The sequence below is a fragment of the Phaenicophaeus curvirostris genome, chromosome 4 (genome assembly GCF_032191515.1).
Source record: "Phaenicophaeus curvirostris isolate KB17595 chromosome 4, BPBGC_Pcur_1.0, whole genome shotgun sequence".
Lineage (NCBI taxonomy): Eukaryota > Metazoa > Chordata > Aves > Cuculiformes > Cuculidae > Phaenicophaeus > Phaenicophaeus curvirostris.
In genome coordinates this window covers 40,266,484-40,289,896 of record NC_091395.1, presented here as the reverse complement: position 1 = coordinate 40,289,896, position 23,413 = coordinate 40,266,484, and the positions used below count along the sequence as shown (strand labels likewise).

At 36.4% G+C, this 23,413-nt stretch overlaps 1 protein-coding gene across 5 annotated transcripts in view; it reads left to right on the top strand.

Moving 5' to 3' along the window:
* The window catches only part of GRIA2 (glutamate ionotropic receptor AMPA type subunit 2), an 89,508-nt gene that overhangs the window by 60,014 nt on the left and 6,081 nt on the right, over positions 1 to 23,413 (top strand). For all 5 annotated transcript variants that reach the window (XR_011337361.1, XM_069855844.1, XM_069855843.1 and 2 more), the window contains exons 7-12: positions 3,330 to 3,497; positions 3,759 to 3,863; positions 4,580 to 4,690; positions 5,829 to 6,035; positions 6,529 to 6,899; positions 10,467 to 10,665. Coding sequence is in view for 4 of the 5 variants with exons in the window: in XM_069855844.1 (XP_069711945.1) it covers positions 3,330 to 3,497; positions 3,759 to 3,863; positions 4,580 to 4,690; positions 5,829 to 6,035; positions 6,529 to 6,899; positions 10,467 to 10,665 (1,161 nt within the window). In the remaining variant the exon portion in view is untranslated. The remainder of the gene's footprint in view (positions 1 to 3,329; positions 3,498 to 3,758; positions 3,864 to 4,579; positions 4,691 to 5,828; positions 6,036 to 6,528; positions 6,900 to 10,466; positions 10,666 to 23,413) is intronic.

Genomic DNA, 23,413 nt, shown 5'->3' with positions numbered 1-23,413 from the left:
AGCCATACTTGTCTACTAATAAATCATATCCCTAAGCACTTCAACTACCCGTCTTCTAAACACCTCCAGGGATGGTGACTCAACCACCTTCCTGGGCAGCCTGTGCCAGTGCTTGGTAACCCTTTCAGTGAAGAAGTTTTTCCTAATGTCCGATCTGAACCTCCCCTGGTGCAGCTTGAGGCCATTCCCTCTTGTCCTATCACCTGTCACTTGGGAGAAGAGACCAACACCCACCTCTTTACAAATAACTATTTGCGTTCCCATGCTCTGTCATGACAGTATCATAGAACCGTAGAATTACTAAGTTGGAAAAGACCTTAGAGGTCATCAAGCCCAACCGTACCTGTCTACTACTAAATCATATCCCTAATTCATGTAAGATATCACAAGAGATCCTGAAGGAGGTAGCCATATCCTATCAGTTAGTTAGTTTTCCACCGATTCTTTCATCTGTCAAGCCGCTTTTGAATGTTTTCCAAAGTGTGCATAATACCATCTGTTTCAGAATAGGCCCCAGATGCATTGATTAAAGAAAGACCCTTAAAAAATAGATGCCTGAGTTGCATTAGTTGAACTACATTGAAAGTCACAAAAAGTAGTTGCCCAGTCCCTTACTAGTTCTTCACAAGCTGTCCCTTGTTGTGTTTGCTTGTGGGTTTATTTATATACTTATTAAGGTTTCTGTATCTATATACCAATTTCTAGCAGTTACTTCTGAAATTACAAACAATTTGGTAGGGTTTTGCAAACTTTTTGACCAAAAAGCACAATTATTATACAAAGCACTATGAAAAGGCAATTCTGCTTTTCTGGTTGGCACGGTTTAGCACCCCTCCGCCAGTCCAGCAGCTAAATGCGGGCAGTTGTGGTTGCGATCCCTGCTCCCCAGGGAAAGGGAAAAAGGAAGTGAGAAAGAGACTAAACTAAATTGGAAACTAAAGCTAAAGCAGCTTTTATAATAACAATAATAATAAAAAATTAATAATATTGATAAGAAAATAATAAAAGATACAAAATTGGACCCCCAGTGACTGTATGTCACCATGGATTCTTTTAATGTTTTATCTTAAATCTCTAAGCATACCTCTCAACTTCATCTTCAGCACATGGACAGGCATTGCGTTAAAAACAAGCCTAACAGGCTAATATTAAATCTTTTTATAGAATCTTACATCTTTAAAATATATGTATTAAAAAAATCATGTGCATCTGGGGATGTTTTCTGCAATTCCATCTTCAGGAGATTCAGTTACTGATTGTACAAACCAGGATAATGGGCCTTTTAGTTAAGGACTTTTGGTGTCTTTTGAATTGCTGGAAAACTGCTAAAGTGACAAAAGTTTCTTGTATTCATTAAACTACAGTTAGTTTTAATAAGCCCCAAGAAGGGTATCAGGAGCTGAAAGCATATGTGAAATAAAGTAGTGAGAAATAATGCATGGGTTGTTTTCTTTCATGGCATCTCCAATAACATGAAGGTGTAAGATGCTTGTAAAATATTTTGGCATTCTTAGATTAAAGCTGACTTTACCTAAATTGAAGCATATGGATTATATATATATGTGATGACACGTATACACATACAGTTATATACTGATAGGCAAAGCCCTGCAGAAACTGAGTTTATGACTGAGTTGTGAATGTTCGAGACAGTAATTGCATACTATAGGGATAACATTCTTGAGATAATATAGTAAACATATCCCAATGATAAATTGAAACATAGAATAACTAAATTAGATAGCACCATAACTTCTCAATTTCAAGCTCCTATTTTCTCTGTTACCCAAAGTATGTTTCGGTGTATAATCACCATGTTATACCCAAAGTTTTTGAAAACAGTAGTGTGGTACAATACGTTTCTGTACTGCAAAGAGCTATGCTTAAAGAAATATTACCAATCAGTACCCTAAAAATGAATCAGGGTTTTTTCTTGTCTCTCTGCTACTTTATCCTCATCTCCAAATCCATGTCTACCACTCAGTTACTGCTATTCCAGTAGCAGAAGGTAGTATTGGCTTCAGCCAGTTTTTCACTTCGTTCTTTGACTGTTCTGATCCCTTTAAAGGTTTCCGTACTAGTCACTGAGAGAATGTTCCTGAGAACATTCACATTAATCATCCAGTAAGATTATATGTCTGAAAAAAAAGAGTTCTACCTTCCTTTTCTTTCTCTCCAAGGTCTAACAGTTGCATACAAAAATGACCTTAATTCAGGAGCCTGCCTTGGTTACAATTACAAGAACCTTCTGCATGACTTGAGCTAGCTAATTAAAATTGTCATTACAGTCTGAGCCATTGAAGTAAAGAGCCAATATATCATTTCTCTCTTCTTTATAGTTTATATATTTTAGGCATCTAATAGCCTTCATAGGGATCATTGCATTCATTCATAAGGCTGTAAGTATTTATATTCTGGCCCATATTTCCAAAAATGTCCCTTGTATGTGGCATAATTGCAATGTTCTGGACTCATAAAACCCATCCAACGGTCTTCGGTGTACATGCACATGTGATTTCTGTTCATTTAGTTTAGATGTAAAATTTTTCAGTGACTGAAGTTAACTGCTTTTGACTTTTAGCCCAACCTTCTGATGCATGTGATTGCAGTTTTCTTCTCTGATGTCTCAGAAGTTTTAAAGTTCCTTATATTGTGTCAGACTAGGAGCATGGGGCTCTCCCTCATCTGTATTGCTTTTTGAGGGGCACCAGTCATTCCAGACATCTCGGCCCAAAACCTGTTTTGGCATGGTGATGACAAGGTATTGCATACTTGAAAATAGCTATCCCTGAGTTTTTGTATTTAACAGAAAATAGTTAAGCACACAAGTATATATTGTTTGCATTTCTATGTATTTATGTGGGAAGAGATGTATGTAGCCTAGAGATCTGTATATAGATGCATCTCCATGAAAAGTGTAATCAGAGGAACAATTCCTTATTTTTAGAGCCTAACTCAAATTAAATAGTGGAAATTCTTTCTTTTTTCCCCTTTCACCTCCATGGACTTCCAGGCATATCTGCACACAGGACAATTACGCAGATGTAGTGAGAAAGGAATGTAATTCACACTAAAAGCAACCATAAATCTTCTGTTTAGATTTACAAGCACTGCCCCTAACCATGCTGATGTAGAGCACGTCATTAATTTGTATAGATGCCCCTCAGAGGGTAGCGAACTCCAAACTAACCAAAAATTGGTCTGATTTCAAGTATAACTGACTGTCCTTCCTATTTTTCATATTTTTCTTTTTTTAGTGGATTAACAAATGAATTGGAAAGTGTAGTGGAGCTGGAGTTTCTTAATTAAATATTTTCACTTCTTTTCAGTATACATCTGCTCTGACCTATGATGCTGTTCAAGTGATGACAGAAGCTTTCCGTAACTTGCGTAAACAGAGGATTGAGATCTCCAGAAGAGGAAATGCCGGAGATTGTCTTGCAAACCCAGCTGTACCCTGGGGTCATGGTGTAGAAATAGAAAGGGCATTGAAACAGGTAGCTTCCCTGGAGTGCACGCTGGGATGAGTGCATGTGTGAAATTCTCTGTAAATGAAAAGAGCCTTCCAGTCTCCTAACCTGCCTGGGTCTTGCTGGGAATAATGTGGAAGTGAATTCCTCAGGAACATGTCTCATACTAATATAATAAGAGTCTAAACTGAATGTTTTTGAGATACCAGTAATCATTACAATACAAAATGCATTTTCTAGAAAGAAACAAACTTATTTTTTCGATCACTTTCATCTTCATCTATACAGGTTCAGGTGGAAGGTCTAACAGGGAATATAAAGTTTGATCAGAATGGAAAGAGAATCAATTTTACAATTAACATCATGGAACTCAAAAGTACTGGTCCTCGGAAGGTAATTTGAATTGTCTTACAGTGTCTTTATAGGTTATACCATGCTAAGCAACGAGTTAAGGTAGGTAATGAAACACTGTAGATCAATTAAATAAGTTGTGATAGTATTTATTCATAGGTGTGTTCTACAATGGTCTTGCGAAACAAAGTAAAAATGGGTATTGTTTCTTTCTAACAAAAATGAGTTGTTATTTCTGGTAAGTAGTACGTAAGAGTATTTTTCTTTCCATTTTGTTGACTAAATTTTTTGCTTGGTGATCTGAATTGCTGAATGTGAGCTGGGGTTTGGGGAAATATGCTTCTGAATGACAAATGCAGGATATGGCTTTTTAGTGATGTTTCTTTAAATGTGATTATCTTTCTGCTCTAATTCCAAACCTTTCAGGAAATGCCAGTTTCTCATGTCTTCCTAATCTGGAGTATTTCATAACCCTCTCAGTCCTACAGTGTGTGATGTTGATACTAAAACCTGTTAATATGTGCATGAAAATGGTAGAAGTGTATTAGACAAATGAATTTGGACAAATGTCATTAGTTCAATCTTTTTACTATTTGTCGTAGTCTTTAACTACATAAATAGAATTATTTATACTGGTAAATTCATAGCTAAAATAGTTATCAGTGAGCATAAATCAAGGGCATAGTAATAACGTGCTTTACATTTTCTGTGAAAGTTCATATTTACTCTTGTCTGTGCATCCTATAAATTCTCTTTAGATTGGATATTGGAGTGAAGTGGACAAAATGGTTGTGAATCCTCTTGATGGCCCTCTCGGAAATGAATCTTCAGGACTAGAGAATAAGACTATTATTGTCACCACTATTTTGGTAATTAACTTCATATTTTGTCAGAAGATGGTTTGTCCTACAGTGATTTGTTTCTTGTCATTATGTTAGTTTAAATATACTGTCTTTTTATTATTTGAGGTTGTGACCTGTTACTTATACATAAATAAATTCTGGAAATTAAGGAAGTGTATGTTGATTCAGCATGCATGTTTGTTTTGTAGAAGACAAAACAGTCATTAACTGAACATGATAGAATGTTGAAATTCTTAAACCTGAAACTGGAATGAAATACATACCTGCTTTCAAAGGAGAGGAACTTTTTCTGAGAGGTAGAACCATATTGTTAAGTTTTAGAGAATTGATTTTGCCAAACATTAGACCGACTGATTCTCATGCTTCAGAACTGTAGTTTCTACAGGCTTGTGAAATGTAGAATAAAACATTAAAAGTTATATTCCAGTTGTCTAGAAAATAATGTTAAGTACTGTCATAGCATAGCATTTTTCTGTAAGTTGTGCAGCCTCTTTATCAGTTTGGACAAGTCACAGACTAGCAAAGGAAATTCACTGAATGCAAGAACAATTCGGTAACAACTGAACAGAGGAGATGCATTGCTTTAATATGATTTATGACTCATCACTAGTTTTGCTGGTGATAGAACTTTACTGTGTAGTTGTAGATATCTTACCTATTGTTTATGAAGTAATTCAATAAAGATGTAGCCTGGAGAGCTTGAAGTGTTTCCCCAGGGAAAGAAGTAGCTGTGAAATAAGAAAGAATTTTCTTGTATTAAGACAACAACAGAAACAACTAAATGCCTTTGCCTTCTTCCATCCAAACTGTATAAGAGAAAGAAGCTGATTTTGGGACTTAACTCTTTCTTCCCTGAATTCTTAACTCCTGTTAACATTCGTGGTCCTTATTAACATACTGCTGGGAATCACTCTACCTGTAAGTATTATTGTTTGTGTATGACTGTGGAGAATGCAGCTTTTAAATGTGTTACGGATATGTCACATTAATAGTTAACAGCTAACATATACATAGTATGTATGATTCAGATATTACCTTCTGTCTTTTTTTTTCATACATTAGAGGAAACATATTAATCTATGAAGGGCACAATTGGTACATCTGTCTCTTTACCAGGTAACTAAGGCAAGCTTTTTCTGTGCAGGAGTCCCCATATGTCATGATGAAGAAAAATCACGAAATGCTTGAAGGAAACGATCGATATGAGGGCTATTGTGTGGACTTAGCTACAGAAATTGCTAAACACTGTGGATTCAAATATAAGCTCACAATTGTTGGAGATGGCAAGTATGGGGCAAGGGATGCAGACACGAAAATCTGGAATGGGATGGTTGGAGAACTTGTTTACGGGGTAAGAAAATCTTTTGTAATAAAGCCATTAAAGATGACTAATGGAAGGAGTGGGATTTGGTTTAGTTTTCTATGTAGAGTAAAGGAAAATTATCTAATTTCTTTGATAGTAAATTGTAGTAGCCTGAAAAATTTTTAAAGTAAACATGAAATTAGATTCTAAATGCAAATGAATTTGGGGGGAACTGAGTGCATATTTCTTCCTCCTGACCTGGTGAAAGGCGAGGTACTTTACTAACACCTTTAAATGTCACGTTTAAAAGGGCATATATAAAAAGGGAAGCTTGGAATATGCCAACCATATGGTTTTGTGTATTTCGAAAAGAAGAGTTTCAACTAAAAATTTCTGAAATTCTCTGTAGGACATACTTGGTAAAAAAAGCGTTGCTGTCTTTGCTGTCCTCTTTTCTATTTGTGAAATGCCATAGAAACTAAACCATTCTTTGCTATAGTCATTGCACTAGCTATTATTTGCTTTTTTTCTTCCTTTACAGAAAGCTGATATTGCAATTGCTCCATTAACTATAACTTTGGTGAGAGAAGAAGTGATTGACTTCTCAAAGCCCTTTATGAGCCTGGGGATATCAATAATGATCAAGAAGCCTCAGAAGTCCAAGCCAGGAGTGTTTTCATTTCTTGATCCATTAGCATATGAAATCTGGATGTGCATTGTTTTTGCCTACATTGGGGTCAGTGTAGTTTTATTCCTGGTCAGCAGATTTAGCCCATATGAGTGGCACACTGAGGAATTTGAAGATGGAAGAGAAACGCAAACTAATGAATCAACTAATGAATTTGGGATATTTAATAGTCTTTGGTTTTCCCTGGGTGCCTTTATGCAGCAAGGATGCGATATTTCGCCAAGGTTGGTTACTCACTCATTTCAACTTTGTGCATTTTTGGTCTCAGCCATCTCAGCTGGAGAAGGTTCATGGTGCATATATTTTCACCCTTGGAAAGAAATTAATTGCTATGTTTTTTTCCCTCCCTAAAATTAATTAAAAAAACAGTCCTCAGAATAAAAGTAGTCATCTGTGAGATAGGGTCATGATGTATTTGATTGGTACTGTTTTAACGTCAATCATGTATTTGCAAGTGAAGTTATATACACCATGGAGAGACTGTAAAGTGCATAAGGTTCAAGTCATTTCATGCCTTCTTGGAGGGGTACCGTGTTTTTGCTGCATATTCCCATTTTACAGTTGACAGTGCTTATGGTTCACAACAACTGTAATGGGAAAAAAGGGTAACATACTAGTCACGAACTACACAGGCAGCACTTTTCCTCTAAAACTCACTATCTATCATAACACAGTTATTAACTCACTGTTTTTCTACAGGACAGTCTTGAACTGAAATAAAAGTCATGTGATGGCTCTCATTTCATGTGAATAGTTGCAAAACACTGCTGTTCCATGGCCTAGTTCTAGAAAAGTCACAGAGGAAATTACTACAGTGAATTTCAAGGTCCAGTTTATAAATGCTTAATTCCTCATGGATTTTCACCTACTTTATTAGGGACAACCGTAAAGCAGTTAAGTTAATTCCTTTGCAGCTCATTAAATATTTTATTTCCCTTGTGCACAAGTGGTTCTAGCCTCGATTCAGCAAGGTGGTAAGTAGGTGGGTAAATAACTACTTGGTACTTGAAGGAACTATGGTAACAAGTGAAATAGGACAGCTAAGGAAATCAATTCAGGAGACCTACCCAATTATACTAAGCAATTTAACTTTCTTCTGAACATCCTAAAGTAAGACAGAGAACACGTCAGTTTATAGCGAGTCTAGTGGTTAGTGTGCAAAATAAATTGCACCAAGGGAGCGCTCCATGGATATAAGTCGTTCATCCCAAAAAGCAACAGCAGGTTTTCAAGTTGTTCTGCTGTGGAAATGGTATTTATTGTGTGAGAACTTCAGCTATTCTGTGTAAAGGCTGGCATACCACAGTGAGATGCCAGCCTTTATGATGAAAGATGTGATGCATGTGGCCCATAACACAACAAAAAATGCACACAAGAAATGATGCAGTGAAGAAAGAGCAAATTGTTTCAGGTTATGAGAAGCTGTGTTAATTTCAGTCCTCAGGGGGTTTTTTATTGATTACACACTTTACAGATTTAGTTGTCTGCAAAGTCCCCTATTAACTACAAAATTATTTTTATTGAATCAAGGCCATAGTAGAATAACAATTTCATTATTATTATTATTTTACTGGCTGTTAAACCATGACAGTTGTTGTGCACGGTTTGGTAACTTTTCAAAGGTCACGTAAGAGTAATGATAGTAAATGGTTATCATTAAAAGTGCATGAAACTTGGATCATTTTCAAGAGTCAAGATGTAGTTTCAGTAAGTGTTTAACACACGTTATTACATTATAAACATACTTCTAGGAGAGCGGTTAGTTTCTGCATTACCTATTTATTGTAAAAAAGGCTGAAAACACCTGTAATTTTTGGGTTTGCACCAAAACTATCACTGTGGAATTTGAACTCCCTGCAAATGAATCAGACTAGATATGAAAAGGAATAACTTCAGGCTTCAGCAAAATATGGTTATGAAGGTAAATAAAAATGACAACAACAGTAAGAATTTTAGAGAATAACTAGGGCTTCCTGACTCTGAAATAGAAGGTGGTGCCGAGTAAGACTTGACCACCTGGAAAGTGGTCTGCAATAACACTCCTCATTTGCTGGCGTGGATAGTGCTGAAACAATAGAGTAGAATAGAACAGAATGCTATATTATATGATAATGATAACTTACAGCAAAATTTAATTAATCTTTTTTTGATATGTGAATGTACTTTCAGTATGGCTAAATAATACTTTTCTAAGTATAAAATGTGATGCACAAATTTAGGTAATTGTGCCACAGAAGTTGTTATTTTAGTATTTAATGATCTAATGAATGAGGTGCGTATAGATTGTGGGTTCGTATTAGTGTATAATTATCAGTCTTCAGAAATTTCTCAAAATATACATAATAAAAGGAAACAATTTATTTAGCTGGGACAGGCCTTAAGAGAAAATTTTGAATTCAAGTGGCACCCAAAGAAGTTTACTTATAAAAATGTCATGTTGGAGTATAGTGTCTGGGTTTGCTTTTTTTTTTTTCACAAAGTCAGTGGCAACTCTGCTTATGTATCACGGGCTTTTGAAGATTATTGTCATTTATAGCAGGTGTCATCAATACAATACCAAGTGCCATAAAATTGCCAGTTATTAAATACACAGTGCCAGAGATTTTACCTTGCAAATATATATTTTATCATATAATTATATTTTTTATGTGTAGAATTATTTTATACTCAGATTAATTCCATGTCAAAATAGATTTGTAATATTTTTTTTTCCAAAGGTGACAGAAAGCACTTTTACAGACCACATCTCAATTTAGAAGGAACTTGAAATAATTTCTTTACTATGGTCTCTTCTTGATAACACATTCTGGACCTTACCTGACTTGATTTTCATGTAGCAGAGTGAATTAGTGAGTGAGATCATGTATTCCTTCCTGTAAGGTCTCATTTGGAAAGAAAGTAGTAAGTAATTTGAAACTTTAAAGGATCATTAAAAACTTACAAGTTTGATAGTAATAGCAATATTAATATTTCTCTTCTGTTAGTTTTCTAATAGTTGTATGCTTTATATTGTTTTATATAGTTTCTTGAGTTCTCTTTTCTTCTCTCTTCTTGAGCAGGAGATGCAAAACAAAGATCCAAAGAGCCAGTTAAAACCATCTGCTGCAGTTAAAACCATCACATTATTATTATTTAAAACTATACCTTCTTCACCTTTTTTCTGTATTATCAATGATTGTTTCATGTCCAGTCGTCAGTTTGTTAAATGCTTGTGTGTTTGAAAAGTTGTGTGCACTTTTTAGTTTATGGATATTCCCTGGGCCAGGTTTTATTGCAAATAATGCTATTTGTTTCTCAGTATAGATTGTCCACAGCAACATAAGCCATTGTTTTGTGGAAATCAGTCTTTGTCTGTATGTGTGAGGAAAATAAGCAAGCTAAAGTCACTTGATTTTTAAGTGCATACTGGTTTATCTGAAAGCACTATTTCACTGATTCTGTTTGATTTTCTTCATAACATTACACATTCACTTCAGATTGTGCTACAAGCGTACGTATTAAAAGCAGCACATTAGGTGGGAGTGGTTTCCTTTCAGGGTGTTCTGAACTTTGAAGAAATGGATCACTCAAACTCCGTAAAGTAAATTCTGGAGTCCTGATTTCAGCAAAGTCCAGGAGATGTAGTGGAGTGTGCCTTGATATCCTATCTGATTAGTATGCAGAGCTGTGCTACAAGATAGCCTGAAATGCTTCCCTATAGTATAATGCCTCATTTGCATAAAACTGATAATATGTGTTGCTTTTTAGGACTTTCATTTCACTTTACAAATCCATTTCATACTTGTTATTAGATCCCTGTCTGGGCGCATTGTTGGAGGTGTGTGGTGGTTCTTTACCCTCATCATAATCTCATCCTACACGGCTAACTTAGCTGCCTTCCTGACGGTTGAGAGGATGGTGTCTCCCATTGAGAGTGCAGAGGATCTTTCCAAGCAAACAGAAATTGCTTATGGGACATTAGATTCTGGCTCCACTAAAGAGTTTTTTAGGGTAAGAATTTCTACTTTTTAGATTTCTGTTTTGTTTTAAATAGGTCTTCGCTCATGCAAATGTGTTTTCCTTAGGCTTTATTAAAAAGTTGTTATAAAATGTGATATGTGCAGCCTAACTTGCAAGTATTAGTGTTCTTGTTTGTTCATTATCGTTGCATTTTATTTTCTATATATAAATGTGAGAGTCATGCATATCGAAGCAAAAGTGGCTGTAAGGGATTACTTAAAAATATTCCACTGCAAAGTAAAAGAACAATGGATATTCAGAGAAGTGAGTTGATGTTATTTGCCTAAGCTGTAAGAGAGGAGCTAACAAGGCTGTTTAATAGCTGTGCTGTATTTTAGGTAGGCACACAGTGGGATGTGGGAAGGTCCACTGTCATGATGTTTCAAGAAGTACTTCATGTGATTTTTCAACCTTGTGGATGGGGAATGTGATACAAACCTACTGGCTACTGTAGAAATTGCATACCTGCTTTTGCAAACAGTTACTATTTGTATTTGCATTACAGTAATGCCTTGGAAGCCTATCAGTCCTCACCTTCTACTCTGTGTATTACAATTTTAAAAATGCATGAGACTTCCAATGTATTAGTCACAGGCTGCCCTTCAGACACCAGCTAACATGGTGAAAACCATCCACCAAATGAGTGAGACACTAAGGCTGCTGAGAAAAATACCGTGACTGTCTTGCCTTGTCTGTGTGCTTTTGCGTCTCTCCCTGTAAGATGAAAGTGGATCTGAAATGCCACTAATATGAAAAAAACCTATTGTTTTCACATTTTTCAGTGGATGGTGATAGTGTTACTTTTAAATGTAATGTGGTTTAAAATATTTATAAGTATTATGTTTACATTTGAAACATAGCCAGCCATGAAAGTGAAATGAAAAAAGTTCTCAAAAATACATTTTTATGTACTGTATGGTCAGAGCAATAACTGCTAGATTATGGTTATCACTGGATATTGTAATGCATACCTAACTGGTAATATGCTAGGTAAGAACCACATGTGTTTCATAGAATCATAGAATCACTGTAGCAGTATTTTCTGATTTTGATGATAGGTCTATTAATAAGACCTGCTGATGGTTGTATTACTGTTGGCTAAATGAAAAGGTGCAAAACATCAGGTGTATAAGCTAGTAAAAATGAGATTGGGTTTGTACTAGGAGTGTTGAGAAATATTTAAAAGCACACAAGCATGCGTTCCTGCTTTTGTGAGTATAAACCTTTTAGGTCATGGCTATAATGAGAATTACATGTGAACTAACAGTAAGTCAACTCGTATGAATAGTTTCTCTTTAGAGATTTTTAAGCTTTCTTTAAAAAAAAAAATAATGTTTATATGTGCATGCATCAGTATGTAGTTTTTGTGGTCCTAGCACATGTATACATCCATCCAATTACACTTTTACACAACTAGCATTTCTGGTGAATGCCTCAGCATTAATAACTTATTTTTGTAAAAATCAGGTGGAGGATTTGTGAGGGCATATTCTTCACCTTTTGTTAAGTCACCTTTGGCTCTGCACAAACAAGACTAAAGTGATCTCTGGAAAACCCTTTTTAGCAATTTCTATTAGAAACAAGTTGATGCATTATGTGTAGTGCAGCTTCTCAGCCTGATGGCTCTATTTACCTTTTGCTAAAAAACACCTACATTTGCCCAGTTATTTTTCAAGAAATAGTAGCTGTCAGAATTTCTTTCTAGGAGGCCTGAAACTCAAGTTTCAAGAATGAAACTCTGCTGAACATTATGTGAAAGCAGTCTCTAGCACTAAGGAGACTAAAATTTCACCAAGAGTATTTCTTCGTGGTGGCTGGGTTGGAATGGATGTGTGATTTTTATATGACCTCAAATTAGTCTTAAATTCTTTGAACAGCTGGCAACTACTTGAGTATTTTTCTAGCAGCAAGTTAAAACAGATTGGCTTTTTTTCTGTCACTGTCATGAATTAAAAGAAACATTACAGTTAGTCTTCTTCCCCTTCATGAAACAGCATTACTTGCAAGTTTGTTTCCTATTAATGGAATGTATACTGGATCTAAATCTTCACTAGTTGAGCCTTACTTCCTGGAACAGCACAAAGTTGGGGATCTCTATATAATGTGAATGAGAACAGTTAACTGAATTTTCTTTGCTTCTAAAAAAATGTTTTCTGATAATAATTCACACAAATGAAAGAGACATTTTTCAGCATTTTCATAAAAGGAATCCTCAGCAATTATATAGATGGTGAAAGTTAGCTAAAAAATTCCATCCTGAATAGCTGAATATACACATGCAGTTAACTGAAAGAGGTGGGTTCAAGCCTTTATCCAGCTTCTATGACTGCTTAAATGATGTGAACTTGTTGAGATGTTATGTTAGTTTGGGTATGTTAAGGATGTCACAATAGCCTGTTTTCTCTTTTGTGTTAGGATTCTAGTCATTCAGCCATCTATAGTAGGTACCCACCAGTTCACGTATGCAATGGCTGTGGCTGGCTCCAGTGGCTACCATGCTGAATAGAGTAATCCACATATAAAAACCCAGGTAGAGGAGAGAGAGGGGCTCCCCACACACCCAAAAGGCAGTATGGGAGCAGATGTACAAGCTAGTCCACATCACTTGACTTGGAGACAACAGCATTGGTTATCGCCTTTGCTCTTTGCCCTATTTTAGGTAAATACTCCGTAGTTTTAAGGGTAATACAGACTAGTAGGACATATTCTTGCCAACAGTGAGTAGAGCATCAGTTGGCACTGAATCAAGAAATGTTAGTGAGAACAAGGGATGAAAAGGCATTGTACTCTTATGTTCCTAGTGCTGCTTTAAGATGAGGAGCAGAAGCTTGGTACATCCTGAGCTGAAAATATCAGTGCAGAAATAATGTATTTAACAATAAACATCAGCAGGAAACTATTACTTCTTAGTGATAAGGTTATAAATACAAAATTTTTCTTTAGTGGCAGATCCATCAGATCTCTTGATTGTATATTTGTAAATACCAGAATGTGTAGTATTTTTCCTCAGGAGCTCTCAAAGTTGCCACTAACAGAAATGTATGTTCCAAGTCTTCAGAGTTCTGTTCCACTGAGTTGGGATACTTAGCACTTCCAATACTTTCACTGGTGCCTGTGTTTTAAGGGTGGTGCTTTTAGACTTCTAAGGGAAGCCGAAGGTGTATACAAAAATATGTAGTACATTGCTGTTGTGTTTTCTCTTGGGTTTACAACCTGAAATAATGGACAAAACATTAAAGAAAATGTGTGTGGCTGTGGTTTTCCAGAAGTGCATTGTTTTTCTCAAACTGGGAGTAGATTATAGTGATGAGAATGGTAATAGGACTGCAAGCACAGCCTGGAAGATCCAGGAGTCATTTCAGTCGATCTTGTATAGGCACGTCATCTCTCTAATTATCAGGTAACTACTTCATGGAGCAGTAAATGGTCGGACAGTGGAATTCTATCACTCTGGTATGTACCATTGACACTATCCACAGTCACTCAGTATTATTACCTTCAGTGATTTCTCAGCAGCTACTGTAAACACAGTTGATGTATGCATTAGCCAAGACACATTTTTGAGCTTTGAAGGGGAAAAAAGTCATTAACTGAAGAAAACAGAGTACTCCTCATCTAACACTGCAGGAATTAATTTTGAGCATTATGTTAACTCCTGAAGTTGCTTTGCTTACTTTCATGGGTTGTGGTACCAGAAGAAAGAAACAATTTACAAATATGTAAGTATACAAGCTTAACATTCACTGGAATATTTCCATGTTTTCCACCTGCTTTCCACCTGCTTTCCACCAAAGTAAATATCAAAGTGATACAAAGAGAACAAAAGCTAATTGCTTTTAAAAGTTATTCACATTTTTGCCTTATGCCCAGCTATACTCATCAAAAGTACATACAAACCTGACAGACAAATCAAATGAATCATGCTACCTTTTTTTCTGTTTTAAAAGATGAATTGTAACTAGTCTTATGTATAAGGTAAGAAGACATCTCAAAAAAGAAAAAAAAAATTACAGGGCAGTGATTAACTGATTTATGTTCTCTCTATCTGCATTATTTTTTATTTAAAATGTACCTGGTGTTGGTACAGTGTGACATGGACAGACCAGTCTGTTTCATTTTAACTGTTTTGGTGGTCTTTAAGAGTAGATACTGTGGCAAATTAAAAGCAAGTAGAACTGCCTCGTAACAAAGAACTATTCTTTGGCTTTCACTGAAAGACTATGCAGGAGTTGTTTATTCTTGTTATGAGTCGCAAGTTCCAGAATAAAAAGTTGGGCATGGGAGGAATGCCATAAGGATGATAATTCTTGCTATCTTACTAAGAAGTCCTCTCCCATAGCGAAAAGCCAGCAACAAACATAAGAAGAGCTGACAAAGACCCCTTGAGTCATTTCTCCTGCTTCTTTCATGGGAGGCAAACAAAATTTGGCCTGAAGATAAGTATCGCTGTCTTTTCTGAGGATATTCAACATGGTCCAGTGCCTTTAGATTTGTGAGTACTTTGAAATAGTTTTTTAGCTTATAAAGGTATTTAAATTGATGACTGTATTACAAGAGGTCATGTAAAACTACAGAAAGTATACAGCAGTCTGCCTGTGAACCTCAGTCTGTCTTTATGCTCATATTGAAGCTTAGCAAATCTCTAAAATGACTGAGAAAAGAAGAAACACTGTGTTGGGTTTGGGTTTTTTTTAAATGGAATTGAGGTAAAAAATTATGAATCATACCTCAGCCTCGATTTTTGAAGTTTGAGGTGTAGAAGAATTATAGAACATGTGTTTCCAGAGTTAAATTTTGACAGCTACACAGAAGCCTTTGAAAGGTGAAGGAGGCAGACTCAGTTATGAAATCTTCTGTAACTTTTACCATAGACTCTACTAAGTACCTTAAGAGGCAGAGGCTATAGCACTGGCATTTCATGAATCTGTGAAGCAAATAGAATTAGGAGAGTTTGGGTTTGGCTTTTGAAGTTTTGACAGGAAAAAAAGGTGCATGGATGAAATACCGTGAAGAGGTAGATCTGAACATTGAGATAGTGGAAAGATTGCCTTAATGTTTTTGTCAAGTTTTGTTACGTTTTGGCCAAAGTATGCTGTGTGGTAGGTAATTTTGAGCTGAGTAAAAATTAATTTTCAGCAGTGTAGCTTGAATATTCTCCAGTGTTGGGTAATTTATTTTGTAAATTGATACTCTCTAAAGTAAGTATAAATGAGTATAAGTTATGTTTGCACTTGTCCTGGGGGCAGACCATTCCAATGGCTCAAAGTCCAGATGGAGATCCATGACAAGCAGTGTCCCTCAGGAGTCCGTATTGTGACTAGTGCTGTTTAATATCTTCGTCAATGATATTGGCATTGAGATTGAGTGCACCCTCAGCAAGTGTGCAGGTGACACCAAGCTGAGTGGTTCAGTTGCCACACCAGGAGGATGAGATGTCATCCAGAGGGACCTGGACAGGCTGGAGAAGTGGGCCTGTGAGAACCTCATGAGATTCAACAAGGCCAAGTGCAAGGTCCTACACCTGGGTTGGGGCAACCCCTGATTTCAGCACACGATGGGGGATGGTGTGATTGAGAGCACCCTTGTAGAGAAGGACTTGGGGGTGCTGGTGGATGAGAAGCTTGACATGAGCCGGAAGTGTGCGCTCGCAGCCCGGAAGGCCAACTGTGTCCTGGGCTGCATCAAAAGAAGCGTCGCCAGCAGGCTGGGGAGGTGATTCTGCTTCTCAATTCCTCTCTTGTGAGACCTCATCTGGAGTACTGTGTCCAGTTCTGGAATCCTCAACATAAGAAGGATATGGAGCTGTTGAAATGGGTACAGAGGAGGGCTACAAAGATGATCCAAGGGCTGGAGCACCTCCCATATGAGGACAGACTGAGAGAGTTGAGCCTGTTCAGCCTGGAGAAGAGAAGGCTCCGAGGAGATCTTACAGCAACCTTCCCGTACCTGAAAGGGGCCTACAAGAAAGCTGGGGAGAGACTGTTCATAAAGGCTTGTAGTGATAGGATGAGGGGCAGATTTAGGCTTGATATAAGGAAGAATTTCTTCACCATGAGAGTGCTGAGACACTGGAACAGGTTGCCTAGGGAAGTTGTGGCTGCCTCATCCCTGGGAATGTTCAAAGCCAGGCTGGATGGGGGCTTAGGCAGCCTGATGTAGTGGGATGTGTCCCTGCCCATGACAGGGGGGTTGGAACTAGATGATCTTTAAGGTCCCTTCCAACCCAAACTGTTCTATGATTCTTTGATAATGGCACACTTGTTACAGTTTAAACGATTCTTCATTTTCCAGTCTAAATTTGTCTTTCATTGTTACAGTACATAAATAATTATTGTGTAGATTTTTTTTTCCTTTTTGGTGTTTATATTCCCGATAGCATTAATACAGAGCAAGTACGAGTTTTTGTACTGAGTTTTTTTCATCTCCATCGACAAAACTATATTTAGGCTTGGTTTCCAAGCAAGGCATTTTGGTCCCTGATCATCTCATAGCTCTTCTCTGTGTGTGTGTGTGTACGTGTGTTGTCATTTGAGTTAATTGCTGCTGAATGTAGATGAACAGAGGTATATGTTGTATACCATCTCACATCTCAGCAATGCCTGTACAAAGGCATTAGTATGTCTCTGTGTTTTCTGGAAATAACTTTCCCCCAAGTGTATCACACTGTTTTCTGGTAATAATTTTGATCATAGTGATAGATTTGAATTTCATTTGTTTTTATCAGCTGAAGGTCTTCAGTTTTATTGCAGATCTTCCTGTCGGTCCCAAAGTGCTGGACCATGTTTTTGAGCTAGAAAGTTTTGTTTCAGTTCTATCATTCTAGTGCTCAGAATTTTCCATTTCTTGTATATAATGAATAATTTCTCATTGCCTGGCTTGATGTGTTTAGAAATCTTAATTTCTTTTCCTCCAAATGCTAGTAATTTCTCTGTTTCAAAATGTTTTCACTCTAAAAAATATCATCTGAAGTTTCTAAAATATCGTCAGAAGCTGTGCATGCTGTACAGTACCTTAGATGAAAAGAGTGGTAGTTGCTTCAAGTACTCTCCAGACAGTATGTTTATGGTTCTAGACAGCAGGAATAGCACCTAGAATTCACTATAGAACAGTGATAGAGAGTGCTTTTGTATTTTGGGATTTAGTTTTTTCTTGCTCCCCTAGTATGGGTGCAATAATTTCTTTTTTGTTTTGCATCCATCTTATTTTGATGATTTCCATTTCTGTGCCCTCATTCCTATTACTTATTCTTCCCTTACTTTAAGCTCATCGAAACCAAAGCTAAAGTGTACATAGATAAGATATACATAAGATTATAGTCCTGTGTGTAGACTGACTCTTTCTTCTAAGTTTCTTCCCACCACACAGCAGATATACTTCCCTTTCTCTCATTCTTTTTTCACTCATGAGCTGTGAAAATCTGCTACTGTCTTCTGTTTTTTGCAGTTCAGTTTAAATGTCATACTCTTTTCTTTATGTTATCAGGTTCCCCTGATCAAATCAAGATCCTACTTACAAACCCATGTTTGTATTACACAGCCAAGCTGTATTTAGTGGATACTGCCACATGACTGTAGTACAGCTGTCCCTCTATCAGTAGATTTATTACCTTAAAGTTACCTCTAGGAGTGGACAGTGTTTTTATCTTGTAACCAGCACTTCAAAAAGAACAGGTGGATTTAGCTCATTGTGAAAATTAGTTTGTGACATTTATCTGAGCTTTTCATGAAATTAAATTGAAATGGTCTGCTTTGATTTGATTTGATGAATATGTTGAATGATGGGGAGCTATTTTGGTTCTGTTGAAATTGAAATTCATCAGTCTCAGAGGAGGAGTAATTTCAGCAGGTATTTTAAAAGCAGTTAAATGGTCTTGAAACTAACAACACTTTGTGAGACAAGCCTTCTTGAACACTTAACTCTTCGAATCACCTGAAGAATATGATGATGACATAAGATCCTTGTCTTACACAGTCTCAGATAAGATTATTGTAAGTAGGCTTTTGATGAATAAGTTCTTGAGGTAAAATGTTTTACAACTTTTATTAATAAGACCACATGTACTAAAGCTATTTTAAGTAGCTCAATTAAGTAGTGGAACTGAAAAGCCATAAAACTGCATCTTAAGAACGTGCAACTAATTTTTGCCAGTGCTGAATAAAATCAGCATTATATTACAAAATTTAGATCTTCCATCCCTTTGATCTTTCATTTACCTTAAGTATTCCCCCCACATAAGCAACATTAAGTGTTTTAAAGTACTTAACCTTGAGCTAATTAAAGAGGCTGAAAAGCTGGTTTTGTCCTTTCTGTGTTTTTTGGATATATCAATAACTGATTTGCTGTGTAAATTAGTAAGATTGATTTGTTGTTAACCTTTTTAGGTACTATTGACAATACCAATTCCTGTCCTTCTATTCAGTATGGAAGATCAACAAGATGGTTACACAAACCATATTTGAGAATTAAATTTCTACGCTGCAGTACAAGATCATGAGCTAGTAGAATGTTAGTAGTTGAGGAGCTATTTCTGCCAAAGACATGCTAATTGCAGTACCACAATGTTAAGAATAATAGGTCTTTGAATGGCAAAATTGAAAAGTTATCTGATGACCCACAAAATACAGTTAATTAATTTGATAAAGCTTTGCATAATTTAATTTCCTAATTAGTTTCTTAATGAAGGCAGTATTTTACATTTAAATAGGATGTGTACTTTGTAATAATAATAATTTTTGTAGTCAAAGTGCTCAGTGGTGACATGATACCAAAAAAACCTTGTTAGCTCCTGATGCATCTTTGTACATTGTTGTATTTTCAAACAATTGGTGAATAATGAGAGAAGAAGTGTTCATTTTGAGTATTAGACTTTTGTACCATGATGGTGATGTTGACTGAAATACCAAAGCTATCATTAGCTTTTAGCATTTCATACACTGGAGTGTCACCTTGCAATACCAATCAGCCAGAGTAATTAAAAGCAGTGCAGGTTACTTCCATGTTGTTACAGTCAAATAATATAGCAATCTACAGTGGTTCTGGTGTTTGGATCACATGATAGAAAGTTGTGATGTTTTTTATGGAGCACTGCTGTCTTTTTTTGGTTTTGATGCTGTTAGAGAAAGAAAATATAACGAAGAGACTTAACAGCCCAGCTTGCTCGCAGGGCATCCTGCATTTGAAGGAATTCTCTTTCCTTATGGTTTAGTCTGCTATTGCTGGCAACTGCATGCTTTTCATAGTGCAGTTGGTTTACATATGTATAAAATATATGGTCAACTATAGGACTGGCCAAATTTAAATAACAATGTAATGTGCTTTCTTTTTCCACAGTGTATATGAATTTGGATAAGTGTACATGCTTTTTTAACTATCAGATAATGCTGGGTTTATGAGTGAATGTGTGTGCGCGCACAGAATGCTAGATTAAGGTCTTGTAACAGTGCCGTTTTTTACATCATTTAGCTCTGCCTTTCAAATAACAGATAAATTCTGAAAACAAAATAATGACGGAAATAAAATGACACAGTTCTGAAAGAATGTATTATTAAATATATTGTGTAGCAATAGAAACAAAAACCTTAGAAGTCACAAGTATCCCCTAGGTAGTGGCTTGTTGCTCTTCTTAGATTTCGTGAGTCTAGACAAGGTCAAGGACTAGGTAGGTATCAAGACTCTGATCTGTACAAATTCCAGCGTGATGCATGGCTGCAGAGGACTATGCGGCTGTGGCAAATTTTGAGTGCTATTTTCTGTTGATGGTTTTTTGTTTCCGTGGCTGTTGAGTCACGTATTGAGTCACGTATTCCTACCTGTATTTATACATCAAGGACCCTGTGAGCCATCTAGTGGGAGGTTTCTTCTTAACACTTGACCATGTGGGGAATATGTGCCTTGTGCCTTTATCTGTTACTGTCCAGTACCTCTGTCATGGGACATCCCTCCACCTTCCCACTTACACATTGTGATCAGATTTCTGTGAAGTGACAGGGAAGTGGAGGACCTGCTTTTTTTTTTTTTTTTAGTTTGAATGACATAGGTAGGACACACTTTGCTATACCTGTTACTTTTATATATATGTGTATATACATATATATGTATGTGAAAACTCATAAAAGGTAATCTTAATAAACCAGGGAACAACAGAGTAAGAAAAGGCAGTCAAATAAGTTTATGAACCTGTTATTGACAGTAAGATAACTGATATAAAGAATGCTATCTTTTCAATATTGGAATGTTTTTATAAGAAGAAAATAATGTTGTTTCAGCATGACCTCTTTTCTATTACAACCTGAGATCCAAACGTCTCCTAATGAAAGCTGTATTGATGGGCACTTGAAAGTATGTTGTCTGCTTTGGGTTGAACTGAACCATGTAAGACATCTCTAAACCAACTCTAAGTTTTCCCCTCTATAAAGCAAACCTATGGTAGTTCATTAAGTATCACTGTAGTCATTTTTATAACACTGTCAGAAGCCTGATGCCCCTGTTTGTAGTGGGTAATTGCATGCAGCAAGTTGGATATATGCTGTCAAATCAACATTAACCTGTGACAGGAATGAGGTGGAACATCTGGGTTTAATTAGAGATTAACTTTAGAGAATGAGACTTCAGGGAAGATTAAACTCCTTCATATGAGGCTGGGGACTTTTTTGAGTCCAAGCCTGAGTGGGCGAAGGAAGGAGGAGATTTGAGTACCCTGCAGAGCTGAACACTGGTAGCTCTACTTCCAGGGAAGTGAGCAACAGCAGGAAGACCTGGGCAACACGTGGTAGAAATGTATGCTCTGGTAAAGTTGATGAAGTCTATCAGGTATTAAATGACCTGACTGACTTGGATCTCCAGGTGGGAGTCTCTTTCAGGCATGGAATGCCATTTGCTGTCTGTTAGAGGACTCACCTGTATCTATCCTATATCTATCATGTAAATTACAGGCAGAGAAAACTGTGATTTGGATTTTTACTGATATCTTATGGTACACAGTGATGATGTACTTTGTGTACTGGCTTTTCAAAGATGGTACGATATACCAATATTTAGGATTCCACTGTTTTTTAGGGTCATATTTTTAAGGATCTTCTTAGATGGAACAGAAATAGTGCATACAAAATAAGGCAGGTGTTTCAAGAATCTGAAAAACCAGCCGCACCTTCAGCACACAGTTATTTTTCTCAGTCGTTCTGGTCATGCTGAGTATATCCAACCCTTTCGATATCGGTGGGTATACTGAGTATGTGTAGATCAACAGGTCAGGATATGCAACAAGAGATCTGCAAGGGAACTTTCAAAAAGCCAGCTGTGCTGATGTACATGTAGATTCTGGTAATAGTGGGAAAATGCAGATGTTAGAAAGCTTTCAGTGTCTCTTAGTACTACCAAGACTTTGAATATTAGTAGACGTTTAGAGACCATGATAAAACCTGAGCTTCAGAATCTTCCTACACTACCTTTCTGGACCGAAAATAATGGTAAGTCTGGGAAAATGATAATGCTGTACTACAAGAACAATGAAGCCTTGAGAGGTAGTGAGAGCACTACTGATGCTTTTATATTTTATTAATTTATTTTTTAAATGTTATGACTGTAGATATTTAGAGGAGAATTGCAGTTTTGAAGTATATGTTATGAGATATCTCTAGTAGAGAAGTGCTTTGTACATTTTATTATAATACAGATTCAGTAACTTGCACACATAATATCTAATAGAGAACTAAAGTAACTACAAAACCAAACGATGTTGGTTTTCTACAGCAAAGAAGAAATGTAATAGCTGAGTTACATGCAGCATAGTATTACATTTGGCAGTAGTTTATTGCCTACTTCACATAATGATTTAAATTATCTTTTCAAGAAATTAATTTAGGGTTGATTGTAAACTACACAGATATTTTTATGAGACAACATTAAATGTGAAATGTTAGCACATTTAGGCTTTCTACTCAGCTTACTTAGGAGGAGATGATAAAAAATGTGCTTTCTTAATTCTTTGTTAGAATTATACAATATGTGGCAATATGAGAAATCTAACTTCATATACTCTTTGCAACTGGCAGTTGCTATTGACTGTGACTTGTCATGTGTCCTATTATGTCTGCTTTTTCTTTGATAACTATACTTCATTTTGGGTGACATCTAGGTAGCAAATTTTGTTTTCCTCTATTTTTTTCCAGGTTGAAAAATAACAATCAGTTGGTAGTTAAAACTGCCTCTTATAGTTATAACTACCAATTGGTTAAAGCTGAAGAAATGTACTTCAGGTAACAGCCTTTCTGAAAGAAATCCCTGACCTGCTGACTTGAGTTGTTGAGGCATGTGGAATATTACAAATAAGACCAACCTTGAAACATGTGCCTCACTATTAACATTCCCTTCAGGTTTCACAGCAATGTTAGTTTCCTCTGTGGAGCAATCTGAAGTTTCCTAGCGCTACTGACACATTTCAGCTCATCTCTCATTTGCATAATGCATAGCTGCAGAGAGCTGTCAAAAAGATGATCATGTTTGTGGGAATTTCTGATGGATATTTTGCTGATGTTTGCATATAGATCTTATCTTTTAATCTGGCACACCTCTTATAAAGGGGAAGTAAGACTGTTTTCTTCAATTCATTAACAAATATAAAAAAAAAGCCACGTATACAATGGCAGCATAATATTAATAGCAAAAGAGAATTTAAGTGCTGCTGTCTTTCAATATTGGGTAATGCACTTGACTCAAAATAACATAATCATATTTTCCCAGG